The sequence below is a fragment of the Arvicanthis niloticus genome, chromosome 15 (genome assembly GCF_011762505.2).
Source record: "Arvicanthis niloticus isolate mArvNil1 chromosome 15, mArvNil1.pat.X, whole genome shotgun sequence".
NCBI lineage: Eukaryota > Metazoa > Chordata > Mammalia > Rodentia > Muridae > Arvicanthis > Arvicanthis niloticus.
Window position 1 is genome coordinate 23,305,358 of NC_047672.1, and position 16,068 is coordinate 23,321,425.

The following is a 16,068-nucleotide window of genomic DNA, read 5'->3' on the forward strand; positions in this document are numbered from 1 at the left end:
GCTAAAATAAACCCTTTTATGAGTCGACTTTGGTTGTGGTATTTTATTATAGTGACAAAAAAAAGCAGCTAACACACAGGGCTAGAGACTAAGTAACATTGACAATTAATATTCATTGTCAGAGTCTCCATGGCAACACACCGCAGGGTATGTTTATGAAGCCTTTCCAGAAAGGCTTGACAGAGTAGGGAAGACCCACTCTGAACGTGGGAGGCCCCTTGCAGAAGTCCTGGATGGTGTTGTGGAAGAAAACAGAGAAAGTGAGCTTAGCACTGTCACTCGTGTCTCTGCTTGGTTACTGTGGAAAAAAAGAGACCAGATCCATCATAGTCCTGCATTCATATCTTCCCATTAAGAATGGACTGTGTCCTGAAATTATGAGGCAAATAAACTGTCCTTAAGTCATTTTTGTCAGGTATCTTGTCATAGAAGAAAAAATTAAGAATATGGTGAGGTGAGACGCATACTTACCTGAGTGAATGCTCGAAACTCCCCAGAAGTTTCTATGGTTGTTCTTTGCTCTGTGGTTGCCAGTGCTTTCTGGATGTTGCCATAAAGCACCGTTGAGAGAATTAAATGCTATTTGCACAAATGCACTGGAGGAAATAGCTGGAAGCTTGCATCTGGTATCTCCTGGACTCTGTCCTGTGTGTTTTTATCCTTGCAAATTTGAACCTGGATCCTTCAAGCGAATCACTGAACTGGTGGTTTGGGGGAATTCCCAATAAAAGCTTAAAAGATTTAACCCTAGCCACTAAGGACCAACTTGGAGGGGTTGGAGGTGAGACTTGTGGTTTTCAGATTAGTATTTACTGAGTGCTTATTATACATGAACCATTATCACACTGGAGTATAAAGATAAGCCCAAACCCCACGCTCTTTAAGAGGGTCCAAGGAAAATACTACCATTCATCCTCCCCAGTGCTAAATGCCACAAGACAGAGCAAAGTGCTCTGAGGCCGAGGAAAGGACTTATGTGCATTTGGGGAATGATGGTTTCCCAGAATTCTTCTCTAGGGACCTCCCCAAGTACTCTGTGACTTGGTTATAGAGCTTGGAGCTGCTTCCTGGAATGATTTAGCAGCTCTTACCATATGGATATGTGTGCCTGGAGGCACTGGGACTGAAGCAATGGGGTCATGGGGTTAGGTGCATTTCCCACAAACCAAGTTCTCTCTGGAAACTAGTAAGTTACATAATTCATCACAGACACAGAAATCAAAGTTTCTTTATTAGAAAAAGAAGAATAGAGGGTTATACTCTTTGAGGCTTACCTCAGGCAGTCTACTGGCCACTACATGGGGTATTCTTCCTCGGGTAGTTGATGAGGATTCCACCCACTTGCCATGTCAGGATATTATCACATTGAGTCATAGGGTGTGGTAAATTCAGGTTCCCTGTCCTTGTTATCCCTGCCCACTGAGGAAGAGGCCTGTAAATTCCATCTGCCATCCCCCAGAGGTGCTCACTCAAGATCAGTAATCTTTTCACTTCTGCCTCTCTTCCAAGGGACAGCTCATCTATGGTGAGTTGGGAGGTGGGGGGTGTCACTTGGGATTCTTCAAGTATCTCTGCACTTAGGATTTCTTCCCCACATCTACTTCACATCCCCCTCCTCTGACTGTGTTTATCTTTGAAATGTTTAGCTGTTTATTTTCATCATTCTCAGGATGTCTTCTTCTTTAAAAACAAATGCAAAGCTTTCTTTCAGACTAGCTGCATGCAGATGTGGAGTGAGTAATCCTGAGTCTTTCTTGGTGTCCAGCATCGAACTTATCTGCACAGAGGCATCTAGCTATGGCTGCTATCAAAAAGGTCACGATTTGTGCCACAACCACTTGGGCACTCTGTGTGTACTGCAGCGATACAACGACATATCTTTCTCTTCCTGTAGTGTCCCACTCTAAGGAATAGCATTCCCTCCTTGGCCACTTAGCATCTACATCTGAGGAATAGTCTACTTCACCCACCACCTAAGAGAGAAGCTGAAAAGGGGAGATGCTTTTCCTACCTTCCTTCCATGGTGCACCTGCCTGGGATTCTAGATTAAAAGCAGAAAGCACAAAGCAGTGACATGAGGACTCATTCTAGAGCAGGTGAAGACAGGAGTAGCCATGCGTCCCCAAGCCAGAAGCAGCAGGAAGGACAGCAGGACAACCTTGTCCAGAGTCCAACAACTGCATTTCAGTGGTCCAGATGACATCAGGATGGGAATCTGGCTACCCAGGCTTCTATTTAGCCATGTCTATTTGGCTTTCCACTTGTATCCCACAAAGCTAATCTCCTTCTCCTAAACCTAGAGATGCTGATGAAGAAATAAGACTCTTTTCAAAAGCACTCACCTCAAATTATCTTTGCTTTCTTCCAGCTTTCCTTGTCACACATGTGCCAGAAGCTTTCGAGGGGTAGGTGGGCAGAGCAAAAATGTGACTTTAAGTCAGGGACAAAGCTACTGAAGACTAAGAAGTTTCCCTTCTCACTGGTAGCTAGGAAATTAGTCAAGGGCTGGGATGCAATTAGCAACTGTGACATTCTACGAAGCCTTTGAATTTCTTGTTCTTAATGTCTGTGACTGGAGAAAAAGAACATATTTCTTTTTTTTTTTTTTTCAATCCATCTACACATTTCCGTCTCTTCCCTAATACTCAAAGCATAGACCTTTGGCTGGTACATTATTGAAACGTCTATTGTCAATTTCCTTCTGGATTAGAGTTTTCAGCTAGCTGTGTAAGAATCGCACAATTTATTTCTCTACAAAACCCCAGGGAACAGCATCAATTCTCCATCAAATACCACAGCCTGCACCCTCCCACCCAGCCCCCCCCCCAAACAGCCTGTACCCTCCCACCCAGCCCCCCCAAACAAACAGCAGACACGGGCTCTTAAAACACACAACATGGTCTTCTTTATTTAATTATTTAATCAGTTTACATTCCACAACTGACAGATTATTTATTTTTATTTTTTTCCATGAACAAGTCATTTAATTAATTACCAGACACTTTTATTTTCTTCAATCGATGGAAATAACAATATTCTGCCAATTTGAAAAAGAAAATTGCAAGATGCAGTCAGTTTCAGTGAAGTCCCCAAATGCTCGCTCTCTGCTTCCTCAGTCCTTTCAAAGTCACAGGAACCTGGCAATTTCCCTTTTCATTCCCCTCCCACTTCCCTGGTAAGTTCCTCTCAGAATATCACAAGAGTTTCGAGATCGGGTTTGGATCACCTTTCCTGTAATTAATTAATTATGAGAAGAAACAGACAGTACAATAGATCTGATAAGATGTAGCATTCTTGTTAAGATTAAACAATACATTTATTCAAATTGTATCAGAACAAATTAACATAATATTTAATCTTATTTTAGCACCAATAACCACAGGAATTGCTACCTCCAAGGGGAGAGTCTTGTTAGAATCCTGCAGTATACACCACACTGTGTCTAACCAATCAGAAAGCACTATGCAAATTAGACTGAAGGTAAATAAATTTATATTGACTGAGCGATAATCTGGTGGACCATCAACACTCCAGGCGTTTGAGAGTTTTGCCTGCCATGGTCCCTGTCTAATGACCACATATATAACGTGCTCCCCAAATCAGTGCCCTTTCTCCTGCTTGGCAGCATAGGGCTCAGAATATCATATTTTAAGTGAATCAAGCCTTATCATACTGGCTCTTTGACATGATTGGAGAATGCTGCCCAGCGGCTGGTTGCTTATATTTATTCTGTTCTATGCCCTAAGATCTCACTACGTGTCTTTCTCACACACACAGAAGAGGCTTATTTAGATCCAAGGAAGATCTTTAAGCAGAAAGGAGAGGTAGGAAATGGTGGCCTGAGTCCTAGTGTAAGGACAGAACTTGTCTCTGCTACCTCTTAGGGAACCCGGTCTGCCTGCTATTCTTTTCTCATATATCCTTTTCAATACTCAAGATAAAAAAACAAAACAAAACAAAAAAAAACAACAACAACAATTAAAGAAATTGAAGGATAAATTCAACAGCTCCAAATATCAGTGAGATATTATTAGCAGGAGATTCCACCAGATGTTAAAAGATGAGAGAGATGTTTATTCTTAACAACAGGGAGGCCTGTCTATCCATTATCATGAGATATAAGACATTTGCATGGATAGAATGGGCCATGACTGACTCTCCTACAGTCAAAGGGCATGGCCTGTTTTCTCCCTAGGACTCTGACAGGTCATCAGGGCCATGTCCAAGGCTAGCACTAATACCTCTTGAGGCAGATATACCATGTGGTTGGTTCACAGCAGCGACTCTCTCCCTTTACTAAGCAGGTAAAGTAGAACTTCCAAAGGTGAGCCAGCATCATGGTTATAGTTCTGCTTCTATTCAGCAAATCCAACCTTTGCCTTTGTTCCCACAAGGAAATCTACCACAGTGTGTGGCAAGGGCATCCCACTCAGTCTCTGAAAAGACCTAACTCTCTGTTCTCCTAGATGGGCACAAAAGCCTGATGCAGCTTTTGAGCCCTCAAAATGTGGCTGATCCAGGTGGAGACGTTTTCCCAGGGTGAAATTCACCTTGGGTTCAGAAGATTTTACTTGAAATAAACAGAACATAAAACATGCCAGTAACATTTATACTGATTCCATGTTGAAGTGCTAATATTTTTGATATGCTGGGTTCAAATATAGTATTGAAGTTAATATCACCTGTTTTGCTGGTGCTTTGAAATGCAGGTAGAAGAATATTTCAAATTGCAGACACAACTTGCATCAAATTTTTTGGACAGTGGTGGTCTAAATCCTTCCTTGTATAATTCTCAAGGAGGGTCACCAAGCTCCATGAGGAATGAGGAAGTGTTAGACTGAAGGGCCTATAACCATGAGTGGAGGGGTGCTCACACGGGCCAAATTTGTGTATCTTTCTTGGGCAACCAGTCTTTCCTAGCAGCCTCTTGTACTCCGGGATTATCCATGCCTTGGACACTGCCAGGGTTACTGCACTGTAACCCTGGGGATGTTTCTCTGCCACTCTACTGAGGGGCTTTTGGAAGCACAAACATTTTCTAAGTTTATCTAACCACATCTTCTACCTACAGCCTACATCCTATCCCCAGAACCACCTTCTTTTTTTCCCCCTCCCCATTTTATAGTGTCCCCTGGCCAGCCTGTGCTTCTTTATGCAGTAAGCCACATTTGCAGAGCCAGCCACAGATGGTAAAGCAATTCACTCACATCATCTCCTTTGATGGTCTTTCTCCTACCCCAGTCCTGTGAGGCAAAGCTCTGTCAGCAGAGAGAGCAAGATGAGATCACCAAAGTGGGCGGGGAAAAGGCATCTGAGACTGAGAAGGTAGATCAAAGGCTTTGGACTCTGCACACAAACTGGCTGCTGGCTTGAGGCTACTTTCTGAGGGGAGTCAGCTTCGGGCTGGAGCAACAGAGAGAAAGCTTCTCCTCAGCTCAGTCAGCATACAACAGCCAGCATGGGCACAAATAGCAGCAGAATGGACAGGGAGACCAGGTATCACATGTATCCCCAACATCACCCTGCTTCCTGTGAGGATGAGAGGACATGGATACACTGTGAGGTCACAAGAATCACCCAAGGTTCCCGGTGAGCTATTAACAAAGTCACTGATATCACCCCAGGTCCTGTCTTTGGGTTGATATGGGCCATGACCTTCACTATTCTAACTTGGATGATATGTTTTTATTTGGGGTGTGTGTGGGTGGAGACATAATTAACTTTAAAGGTAAATGTCTTCAGAACAGAGAGTACCAAGCAAGCAGAAGCGACCATCAGGAAAACAACCAGAAAAAAATCTGTGACAGGCATCCCCTCTCTTCAAGCGCCCCCAGAGTCAGGATTCTAGGGCAGTCCTCACAGGCCCTTGGAAAACCGAGGGCTACATTACAGCATTTAAGAAGATGCAATTCCCCTCCCCTTAATTTTCAGCTTTTACTTTTATTTGTACATTTTTTACAGATAGTCTTGAATAGCAAAACAGTCACACCGTGGGCAGCGGGGGTGGGGCAGGCTTGGGAGGGGCATGAGAGTGGTTCTGTGAAATCTCTGTGTGAAAGGCACCATCACACTCACAACACAGACATACTGGCACATACAAATGGGAATGGGCCTACGGACCACCCAGAGAGGAAAGGAAAAGTTTGGGGTCCAAGGGAGAGCAATGGAGGACACTGGGTTGTTTCCCTAGGGAGTCATAACAGGACTTAGGTAGAAGGAGTAGTAGCCTGGCATTTGTCAGGGAGATGCCAGGCTGAGCTATGTAGCTGGGCAACTCCTAGGTTGGGGCCCAGCTTTCTGTTTGTTGGCTGTGAACCACCCACCCTTGTGGGCATGCTATTACCCTTATTATTGGCTAGACTCTAGTCATAAAGAGAGCAAGGTCTTGTTGTTCTCTGGTAGAACGTCTCGGTGCACACAGGAAAGAAGAAAGGCATGGAAATTCTTTTGGGGAATCAATTCTTTTCTCCTTTAGAATTTAGGGTCCAAGCAAGATCATACAGGGGTGTGTCTCAACTTGCCACATCCCTCAGGACCTCCTACCAGAACTGAGGTGCTATTGATGAAGTCACTAGCATTACAGCCTGACAAGAGGAAGCGGGCTCTTACTTTTATCATACTTATCTTCACTCTAAATATGAGAGAACATTAAAAGCTTCAAGAATCTGACTTTGCTCCCCAACATGAGCCTGTACAGCTAGGAATGACAATAGAACTGTTAAACCAAAAGCATTCACTCCATGCCTGCTTTCAAAGTGCACTATTTTAGTTGTCTACACTCTTGGCCGTCACATGATCTCTTTGTATCGTCACTTCCTGTAAGAGTGAGCTTTGCAAGACTGGCCTTGAAGTAAAGGAAGTGAGTCTGGCAACGGGTAAAGACTGTGAAGGAGGCAATTTCTCCGGAGGGCTTGAAAGAAGAAGTGAATCCCATGTGCTTCAGTTGGATAGCTACACTCAGTTCAGCAACCAAGATGGCCTCTCCCACTCTACATTACTGTCTTGGCAGAGCCTTGATGGAACCATTCCACTGTAGTGGCTGCACCTGTCAATAATGGGCAATTTGAACAGCGCACATAATTCATAGACACTTTGTGTTTGCACATTGCTTTGCGATTCCTTTACCACCCTTAATATACCATGAGGTAAAGCGTTATCACCATCCTCATTTTGTAGATGAGGAAGTTCAAGTATGGAGAAGACACAGTGCCCAGAGTCACAAATCATTTTAGTACAGAGTGGAATGAAATGTTTCAGCATTGCTGCATTATACAAGTGTAGCTTAACCAGTGAGTTTCTCTGGCCTCGGTGAATTTATACCCATGACTAGATTGGAATGGCACCTGAAAAAAAGAAGTAGGGGAGAGAGGGTGGAGGGGATATTTAGCTCTGGCATGAGCTTTCAAATGACTCCTTGCTGCCCTTCCAGATTGTATTGCTGCCAAGAAAACAGGGTCACTGATGCCAATCGGTGCAGTTTTGTGGCCATGCCACCTCATCCTACTCTCATCTATTCATGCCATGACAACCATTCATTGATGATGTTCTGAGGTCTGACCCTTATGACTGGGTCCATGGTAGGGGCCTCAGAGCGATGGGATTCTGACTAGTCTCTCAGTCTTTTGTCTGCTTTTCCCCTAGTTTCCCACAATGAGCATGTAATCCCCAGGGAGGAAAGCTCAATAGCTGGTAATAATCTAGTCTAAGGACTAGGACCAATGTCAACAAAATGTGCTATGGCATAGCAGCATGAATGGAGAGGTGGTAAACTCGACCCAGAAGTCAGGCATGCTGAGAGGCACCAGAATCATTTCGATCCATCTTAGGACTTGCTTTAAATATATATATATATATCCGCCCCTTTCCTCTGTCTATATGGGCTGGAAGATAGCAGCAAGGCTTACTGTTACTCTCTGTGAAATCAGGTTTTCTGACTCATCATGTTTCCCTGGATGTGTTCACTGGGGCATATCAGGCCAGAAGAAGCAGAGACATTTCCAGAAAAGAATGAGATTCTCTCTAACTATGAGAAGCAACCAGTATTCCACACAAACAAAGACAGAGGGTGTCTGAATCTAGTTCTTCCCCTACATGATTGAAAATCAGTGAATGAATGTTCCCGGCCAAAGACAGATGACACCAAATGCTCTGAGCAATGAGTTTGACCTTATTATTCTGAATATTACATAGGTGGGCAGCAATGGAGACTGAAATAACACATCTTCCTAAAGTCAGGAGGAAAAAATGTGGTACTTTCTAATTAGGTCTCTTACCGTGTATATGGATGTCTAAGGAGACGCAAAGTCTCAGAGGGTACCCTTTCCTATTAAGGAAAGGTGACACATTTGGGTAGAAAACCTCCCCTGGAGGAGAATACACTAGCACGGTGTTGGGGCCCAGGCTACCACTGAAGGACCTGAGGCCAAAGAAGACTTATCTAGTTCTGGGGGAGCTCTCTAATTATGATTTCATGATCCCTAGAGGTGAGAAAGGGGGGCTGCTGAAAAACTGCCCAGTGACTAAAGCTAGAACAGATATTTTTTTCTTATGTTCGTGATTCACATTCCTTCTTGTGAGACCTCAGGCCATGGCAAACAAGGAGAGAGGTGCTTGAAGTATCTTGCTTTCCTAAGAAGATAACTGTCACAAATGGATCATAAGGAAAGCCAGGGGAGAAGGAAAGCAGAAAAAAGTGCCACAATTCCCCAGAGAGAACAGGAAATTGTAGTTTGCCCTAGTTAGATCCCAACTTTCCAGTCTAGGAGAGAGCAAAAGAAATGAATGTTGAAAGTGTCTCCATGCTGTTGCTTTGCACAGAGCCCACAGCGTGTGCAACTGTATTCCTTGTATACACACAGCTATTGGAACTTGACCTGGGTAGGAACCAGGGTTCCCTCAAAAGGTTGGAGTCTATGATTTGGAGTTAGTGGAGTCTGACCTAGAGGGTGTCACACACCAAGACACTTCTCTTCCTTCTCCTTTATGTATTTCCTAGCAACCTCACAGCCAGAAAGCTCCAGAAACTGCATCAGAGAGGCTTGTTTTAACCAGTGGTCAATCCCCTGTAGTAGAGGGACACCTGGACAGAGATTGCTATCTGCTATCAGTATGGAGACTTCTATCCTGATCAGGTGCCTGAGCTTGCTTTGTTGCTAGGAAGGATCAGAGTCCAGCATCTGTATCTGTCCCTGCCCAGCTGTAATAGTGAAAAGTTACTCTAAGGTCCTGTTCTGCTGATGCTGAGTGGATGAACTGAGCCCAGAGAGTCTCTCACCTTCCTGGGAGTCCATCTAATGTCTCAGGAATGCTTGTGTTTCAAATGAAGCCAGTGAGTTTTACTACACATTTATCATGGTGTTGGGCAATTGGATAGAGCAGATGATATGTTTAAGATTAGTATGATTTTTTTTTTTTTTAAAATAAAGCACAAATGAGCAGTCTGTGAACAAGAATGTTCAAGTTTACTCCAGAAAAGTTTAAATAGTCAATAACAAAATGTCCCATTTGGCTTAGCTTCCTCCATCTTTTCACAACTGGAAAACAGCTGGAATTAGCATTCAGTCACAGAAAAGTGCCCCAAGTGGGTGTTCATGGATCTCTACCTGCTTATCCCTGCTCAGCTCAAGATACCCAGAAGGAAAACAAAAGATCGCTCAATCTGAGAGACTTTTTTTTCCCCTCAAACATCAGTACATCTTTCATCTTAAGAGAAAAAAAAAACCTAGCTTTTCAAACAAAAAAACTGTCAATTTAAAAAAAAAACTGAGTTTTTAAAAAATGATTTCCTTTATCATAGAATATACCCTTTGTCTTTTAAACGATCCTTAAAAATCTCAATGGGGGAGGGTCTCTGTGAGGGGAAACCAGGAGGGGGAGCAGCATTTGATGTAAATAAATTAATTAATTAAAAAAAACTCAATTGGATGCCAGCAGCATTTCCTGACACCAGCTTACCCCGGTTCACCTGGTACTCCTTCACTCTGGGTGCTCACATACAACATCTGCTGTAGAGTCTGACTAGGGCCCTTATGAGGGGGTCTTGAGAAATGCATCCACACCTGTATATGCATACACAATGACACCACACACACACACACACACAGAGAGAGAGAGAGAGAGAGAGAGAGAGAGAGAGAGAGAGAGAGACACAGAGTGACACACACAAAGAGAAACCCACATCGAAATTCATCAGATATTACACCCAATAGGCGTTACACACACACACACACACACACACACACACACACACACACACACACACACACGGGGGGGGGGTGGATGAAAAGAGCAGATGAGAAGAAGAACAGGACCTACAGCCTGGTAGACGGAGGGAAGAGAGGGAAGCTGTTAGTAGGTGAGGAGCCTGGGAGGAAAGAAGGCTGGAAACCAGGAGCTGCAGCAGAGCGCGTGGGGGAGAAAGGCTGCCGAGTTGTTGGCAAAGTTTCCAAAGCAGATCTGTTCTGCAGCAGCTGAGCTTCCCTTCTGCGTGACTGACCATGGCTGGGCCAGCTCAGGATTTTCTCCTTGCCTCCCCAGGGACACTTGGCACCAGCAGGGTTCCCAAGGTCACCATGAGCTGTTCCTGCCCTGTGGCATTCACAGTCTGGCTGATTCTCCACCTGCCAGCACCCAGTGCGAATTTGCTCAGGTGAGCCTGAGATACCTGGACGGCCTTGTCAGCTTGGATGGCACCTCAGTTTGGGTGCTAGCCACTAAGATAGATAGCTATTTTGGGATTCATGGCCTTTGTAAGATCAAGAGGAAAGGGACGAGACTGGAAAGAGTCAAGAGTTCTCCATTCATTTACATAATACCATACAAACTTGAGCCCATGGGACATGGAGGAGCTCTTTCTACATGTGACTCATTTCCTTTCCTCTGTACAGGGCTCTCCCCTAGAAAAGGAGCAGACATCCTGTGACAAAGGACAGCCCTCCCCTCCCCCAGTGGGGAGTGAAGGTCTTGTTTGGTATATGTACTCGTACTCACACATCAGAAATCAGAGGCAAATTCCTTTTCTCTCCTGAACTGTATGTCTCCCCCTCTTCTCTTATGACTTTTGTGCCCAGCTGTGTCTTGAACTTGCAAAATTAGTGGACTAAGTCTTGCGGAGTTCCAGAACCATACTGTGAGGTATCACAGGGTTCTCTGGCCCAGTAGTTTTGTTCTTGGTTTGCCCTCTGGGAATTTCAGCTGTACCAAAATAATAGAAAAAAAATGCAACGCAAACAATAAAATCCCACACTCATAAAATATCCACCACGGGTGCATGCACACGTGTGTGAAAACACACACACACATACCACACACACACACACACACACACACACACACCACACTCACTTTTGTCTCTCTCCAGGTATCTGCAGCTGCTGTGTTGGCACCCCTGAAAGCCTGCCCTTCAGGATAATTCCCAGTTCTTGGGGCCTCTATAATAGGTCAAAAACAAGAGTAGTGAGAGAGACAACAGAGTAATATGATAGTTCCATTCACAGAGTGGAAAAGAAAAAGGTAACCACCCAACACCTATGCGCATGCGCACACATGTGTGTGTGTGCATACACACCCACCCACCCACACACATACATACACACACATCACAGCATTACTCAAAGGCTCCAATCTGCCAGAGAGCACAGGCAGGGGAGGACAGGGTGGCCTCTTGTTTAACTGGGTGTAAGGCAGCTGGAAGGTAAGACTGGGTTTTCTGAGCATCCACTGAAGTGTCCTTTAGTTGATGTGGATCTTGCCTCTCAGCATCTTCTCTCCCCTTCCCACCTCTAAAGCATTGTCCAAAGGTTTGGCCGCAAAGAGAAAACTTCCTTCTCAGTCTGTTTTCTCTTCCACTTGTGCTGTGTCGCTGGTGGGTTGGGAAGGAGCTCAGAACAGGAAGAGCAGAGAAGTGGTTCTGAAAATGGCCTCAAAGATGTGGTTACATTCTGTGAACTCAAGGGTCTGAGTTTCCCCCGTGATATGATGGCTGGGGTGGTGGTGGTGTCCTCTCCTGTTGGCCCAGAGTGCGGCACTTCCTTCTCTGTATCTGTGTTGCTTTAGATCACTGCCTCTGTCCCTTCCAGCTCACCACCACATCCTTACAAGCAACCAGGATCAAGATGCCTGTGGTGGCTTTCACTGTCTTGAAGAAATCATGAAGCCAAAGTCAAAAAACGGATGAGAGAGCCACAGGATGGGGACACTTTTCCCATCTTGGACATGAGGCAACACAAAGTCTGGTGAGATGCAGGTGCCTGAGCCAACTCAACTCTACCTTGGCACTGGCATCATCTTGATTGAGTTTCATTTTATATATGTATATTATATATATATTTATATATATATATATAGATATGGGTTTGTTTTGTTTTAGCACACTGTCCCATTCTCTGGTCTGGATTTAGGGCAGTTGGTCCTCGGGACAGGTTGGACAGAGGGGGCCAAGGTACAGAAGAATCCCGAGATTAGTGTGAGGCCCAGGCCCCCCCATGCACAGAACATGGACCATCCATAGCCATGGCTGATGTCATCCGGGAGTCCATATAGGTAGCGTGGGTAACGTGATAGCTCAAAGTTGATCCCAGCCACGCAGGTGCACAGTGAAATGATGCAGAAGGTTCCTGGAGACCAAGGGAGGAAACATGGGGCATGGAAATGGGGAAGGGAAAGGAAGAGGGGAGGAAGAGAGAAGAGAGGTTACGATTGTTACATTACAATTTCTTAAGTGGGGTAGACAAGGAGATTTAGCGAAGAGCAGGCCCTCACCAAGGGAAGTTCATGAGAGGAGGGCACTCTTAAAGGCTCATTGCTTCTGTACTCTGCAATTGTTACCCATCTTGAACAGATTCAGGAAGTCTCTTCTTTGATAAAAATGTCTCAAATGAGTCTCTCAGTAGAGATTTATATAGGGTAGAATGACCACAGAATATTTAATCCATTTTTATAGAGTATTTAAAATATGTTATCTTTCATCGGAGACACAAAACATCTACTTTCTTTCACAGACACATAACATACAAACTTAAGCACTCTTTCTTTAATCTAATCACCAACAACTCTGGCCACTAAGAAGCAAAAAGGCCTTCTTAGTTTGCTCTCTTGGTTGCCTGATGCTTGATAATCTTCTCCGTTTTTCTGTAAGGCAACATTTCTGAAAAAAATGTTCCATGGAAAACTAGTCCCCTGAAATACTTCTTTATAATATAGGAGGTGGTGGAGTCCAAACACTGGGACCAACATATGTTTTCACAACCTTGCTACCCATACAGGCATCAGTTAACTTATCTAGCATGCTTCAGTGAGAAATTTAACAAACCTATTTGATATTAGGATTATCTCTAAAATATCTTCCTCACCACATACATCATTGGAAGAGTTGAAACAGGGTAAAATGTATTAGGTTAATATGCCCATTCTTAATCAATACCAATATTTGGCGTAACTAGAGTGCATGCAAGAGCTTTTTTAGTATTTGCTTGCACATATGTCTCATGTGACCCAAAGAAACCAGTTCAGCAGAGTCGATAGAAAAAGCAGGACAGGTGAGCTTTCTCATGAGGGAGGGATGAGAGGTGATGGGCTCTCCATTTTGCAAAAATCTTTCTTTCTAATGTCTGGGTTTCTTTACTATCATGTCCTACGTCTTCTAGAAGGTTCTGGGAGAACAAGGAAAGGAATGCAGAGAAAGGCAATGAAATTCCTAAGTTTGTGACTATTTAAATGGTCATGGCAGCTATAGTCATACTTAATTAAAAAGTGTTGTGCAACTAATCAAAGTACAGAGAAGGTCAGTGGAGTGTCCACAAACAGGACATTGATGTCATCCCACTGTGGAAGGTAAGTGAGAAGAATCTAAGAGCCAGAATTCAGAGAGGACTGGAGCAGAAGCAACTTTTGGCCGTGATAGGACTCACAAACTGACAGCCTCTATGGTCACTTACAAAAGACCCAGCCGGGCAACATTCCAGCAAGAGACGGGGAGTTCCCCTCTTCCTTTCCCTTCCCCATTTCCCTGCCCCATGTTTCCTCCCTTCACTACTCCCCACACCTAACTGAGAAGCTAATGACAGCTGAGAGTTTCTGGGGAAGAAAGAGAGTCTGTTTTCTTTAAGGGTGTAACCCCTGGTACATTGACCATGCTCCAGCTGATGACTTACATCCATGAGTGTATGGCAGTGCAAACTAAGACTTGGTGCTTTTGAGTAAGTGAGCAAGAAATAGAGAAGAAAGAGCACAAGTAAGTAAGCATGTGCGAAGTTGGGAATAGGTGAAAAGGTGAGGGGATGGTGCTTAAAGGAGATATGGGGGGAAGTGGGGGTGAGTACAGTCAAACTACATGCTATGAAATTGTCAAATAATTACTAAAGATCTTGTAATTTTAAAAGTGCCATGTGCCAGAAGTTGCATCACGTGCTTAGCCATTCATTCGTTCATTCATTCATTCTTTCTTTCCTTTTTCTAAGTTATTTACTTTACATCCCAATCACAGCTTCCCCTCCCTCCCAGCACTTCCCTTTCAGCTCCCCCTCCCTTACTCATCCCTCCTCCTGTGGATATAAACCAGCCTTGACATATCAAGTTACAGTACAGTATGGCTAAGCACATCTCCCATGGATGCTAGACAAGGCAGTCCAGGTAGAGGAAGGGGATCCAAAAGGAGGGAATGAAGACAAAGACAGCCCCTGCTTCCACTTTAGGAGTTCCACATGAAGACCCAGCTGCATGGCTGTTGCATATATATGTGCAGAGGGCCTAGGTCCATCCCATGCATGCTCTCTGATTGGCAGTTCAGTCTCTATGAGACCCTATGGGCCCAGGTTAGTTGATTCTGTAGGTTGTCTTATGTCCTTGACCCCTTTGGCTCCTCCTTCAATCCTTTTTTCCTCTCTTCCACAGGGTTCCCCAAGCTCCACTTACTGTTTGGCTATAGGTCTCTGTATCAGTTTCCATCAGTTACTGAGTGAACCCTCTATGATGACAGTTAATGCTAGGCTACTGTCTGCAAGTATAGCAAAATATCATGAACAGTGTCAGGGGTCGGTTCCCTCTCGTGGCATGGGTCTCATGCTGGGCCAGTTATTAGTTGGTCTTTTCCCTCAAATTTTGCTCCATCTTTTACCCCTGTACATCTTGTAAGCATGACAAAATATGCGTCTATGGTTTTGTGGCTGGGCTGGTGTCCCAATCCCTCCACTGGAAGTCTTGCCAGGTTACAGGAGATGGATGGTTCAGGCTCCATATTCCCCATTGCTAGGAGTCTTACCTAGGGTCACCCTCATAGATTCTTGGGAGTTTCCATTATCCTATGTTTCTAGCTTGACCCAGAGATACCACTACACCTTCCCAATCTAGTTGTCTCTCTCAGGACTCTCTCCCACTGTCTTATCCTCGCCTCATCAGGGGTGGATAGAGGGAATAGACCAGGTGGGAGGAGGGGTGGGGATGGCCCCTAATTCTTGAAACAGCTTTGTTACATAGATTGTATTTTTATTTCTCTTACTGACAAGGGTATTAAGGCTCCAAAAGGTTAAGTTATGTGCCTAACATCACACAGCAGGTAGATGGGAAAGTCAGGCTACAATCTCAGGCAGCTAGACTAACAGTTTATAGTCTTATGCTTTTCCTTATTTGGGGTGGGGGGGGAAGGGTCACTGGATATCAATTTAGGGCTTTGTGCATACAGGACAAGTACTCTACAACTGAACTATACCCAAGCCATCTTTTTACTTTTTTTTTTTTTTTTTTTTTTTTAAGGATTTGCTAAGTTTCCCTGGCTGGATTTGAACATATTTTATAGCTCAGTCAGATCTTAATTCTGTATTCATCCTGCCTCAGCCTCCTGAGTAGCTAGGATGACATGTGTGTGCCACTGTTTCCAGCTCTGTTGTACCATTGAAGACTGGCATCAGGCAGCTGGCTCCTCTCTGTCCATCCCCCAATTGTCCACTAAAGTCCCAGCTGTGCTGTGTTCTACCTTGTTGATGCACAGCAGCGATAGACTAGGTGATCTCTTGGTGGCTGTTGGCTGTTAGGAGGAAGGGTTCTACTGAAGGAGAAATAAAGTCAGTCAAAGTT

At 44.3% G+C, this 16,068-nt stretch overlaps 1 protein-coding gene across 1 annotated transcript in view; it reads right to left on the reverse strand.

Annotated features, from left to right (window-relative positions):
• Positions 1–2,882: 2,882 nt before the first annotated feature.
• The window catches only part of Tmem178b (transmembrane protein 178B), a 368,133-nt gene continuing 354,947 nt past the window's right edge, over positions 2,883–16,068 (reverse strand). Inside the window, exon 4 of the mRNA XM_034519416.2 lies at positions 2,883–12,614. Coding sequence (XP_034375307.1) covers positions 12,364–12,614 — 251 coding nt within the window. The 3' untranslated portion in view covers positions 2,883–12,363. The remainder of the gene's footprint in view (positions 12,615–16,068) is intronic.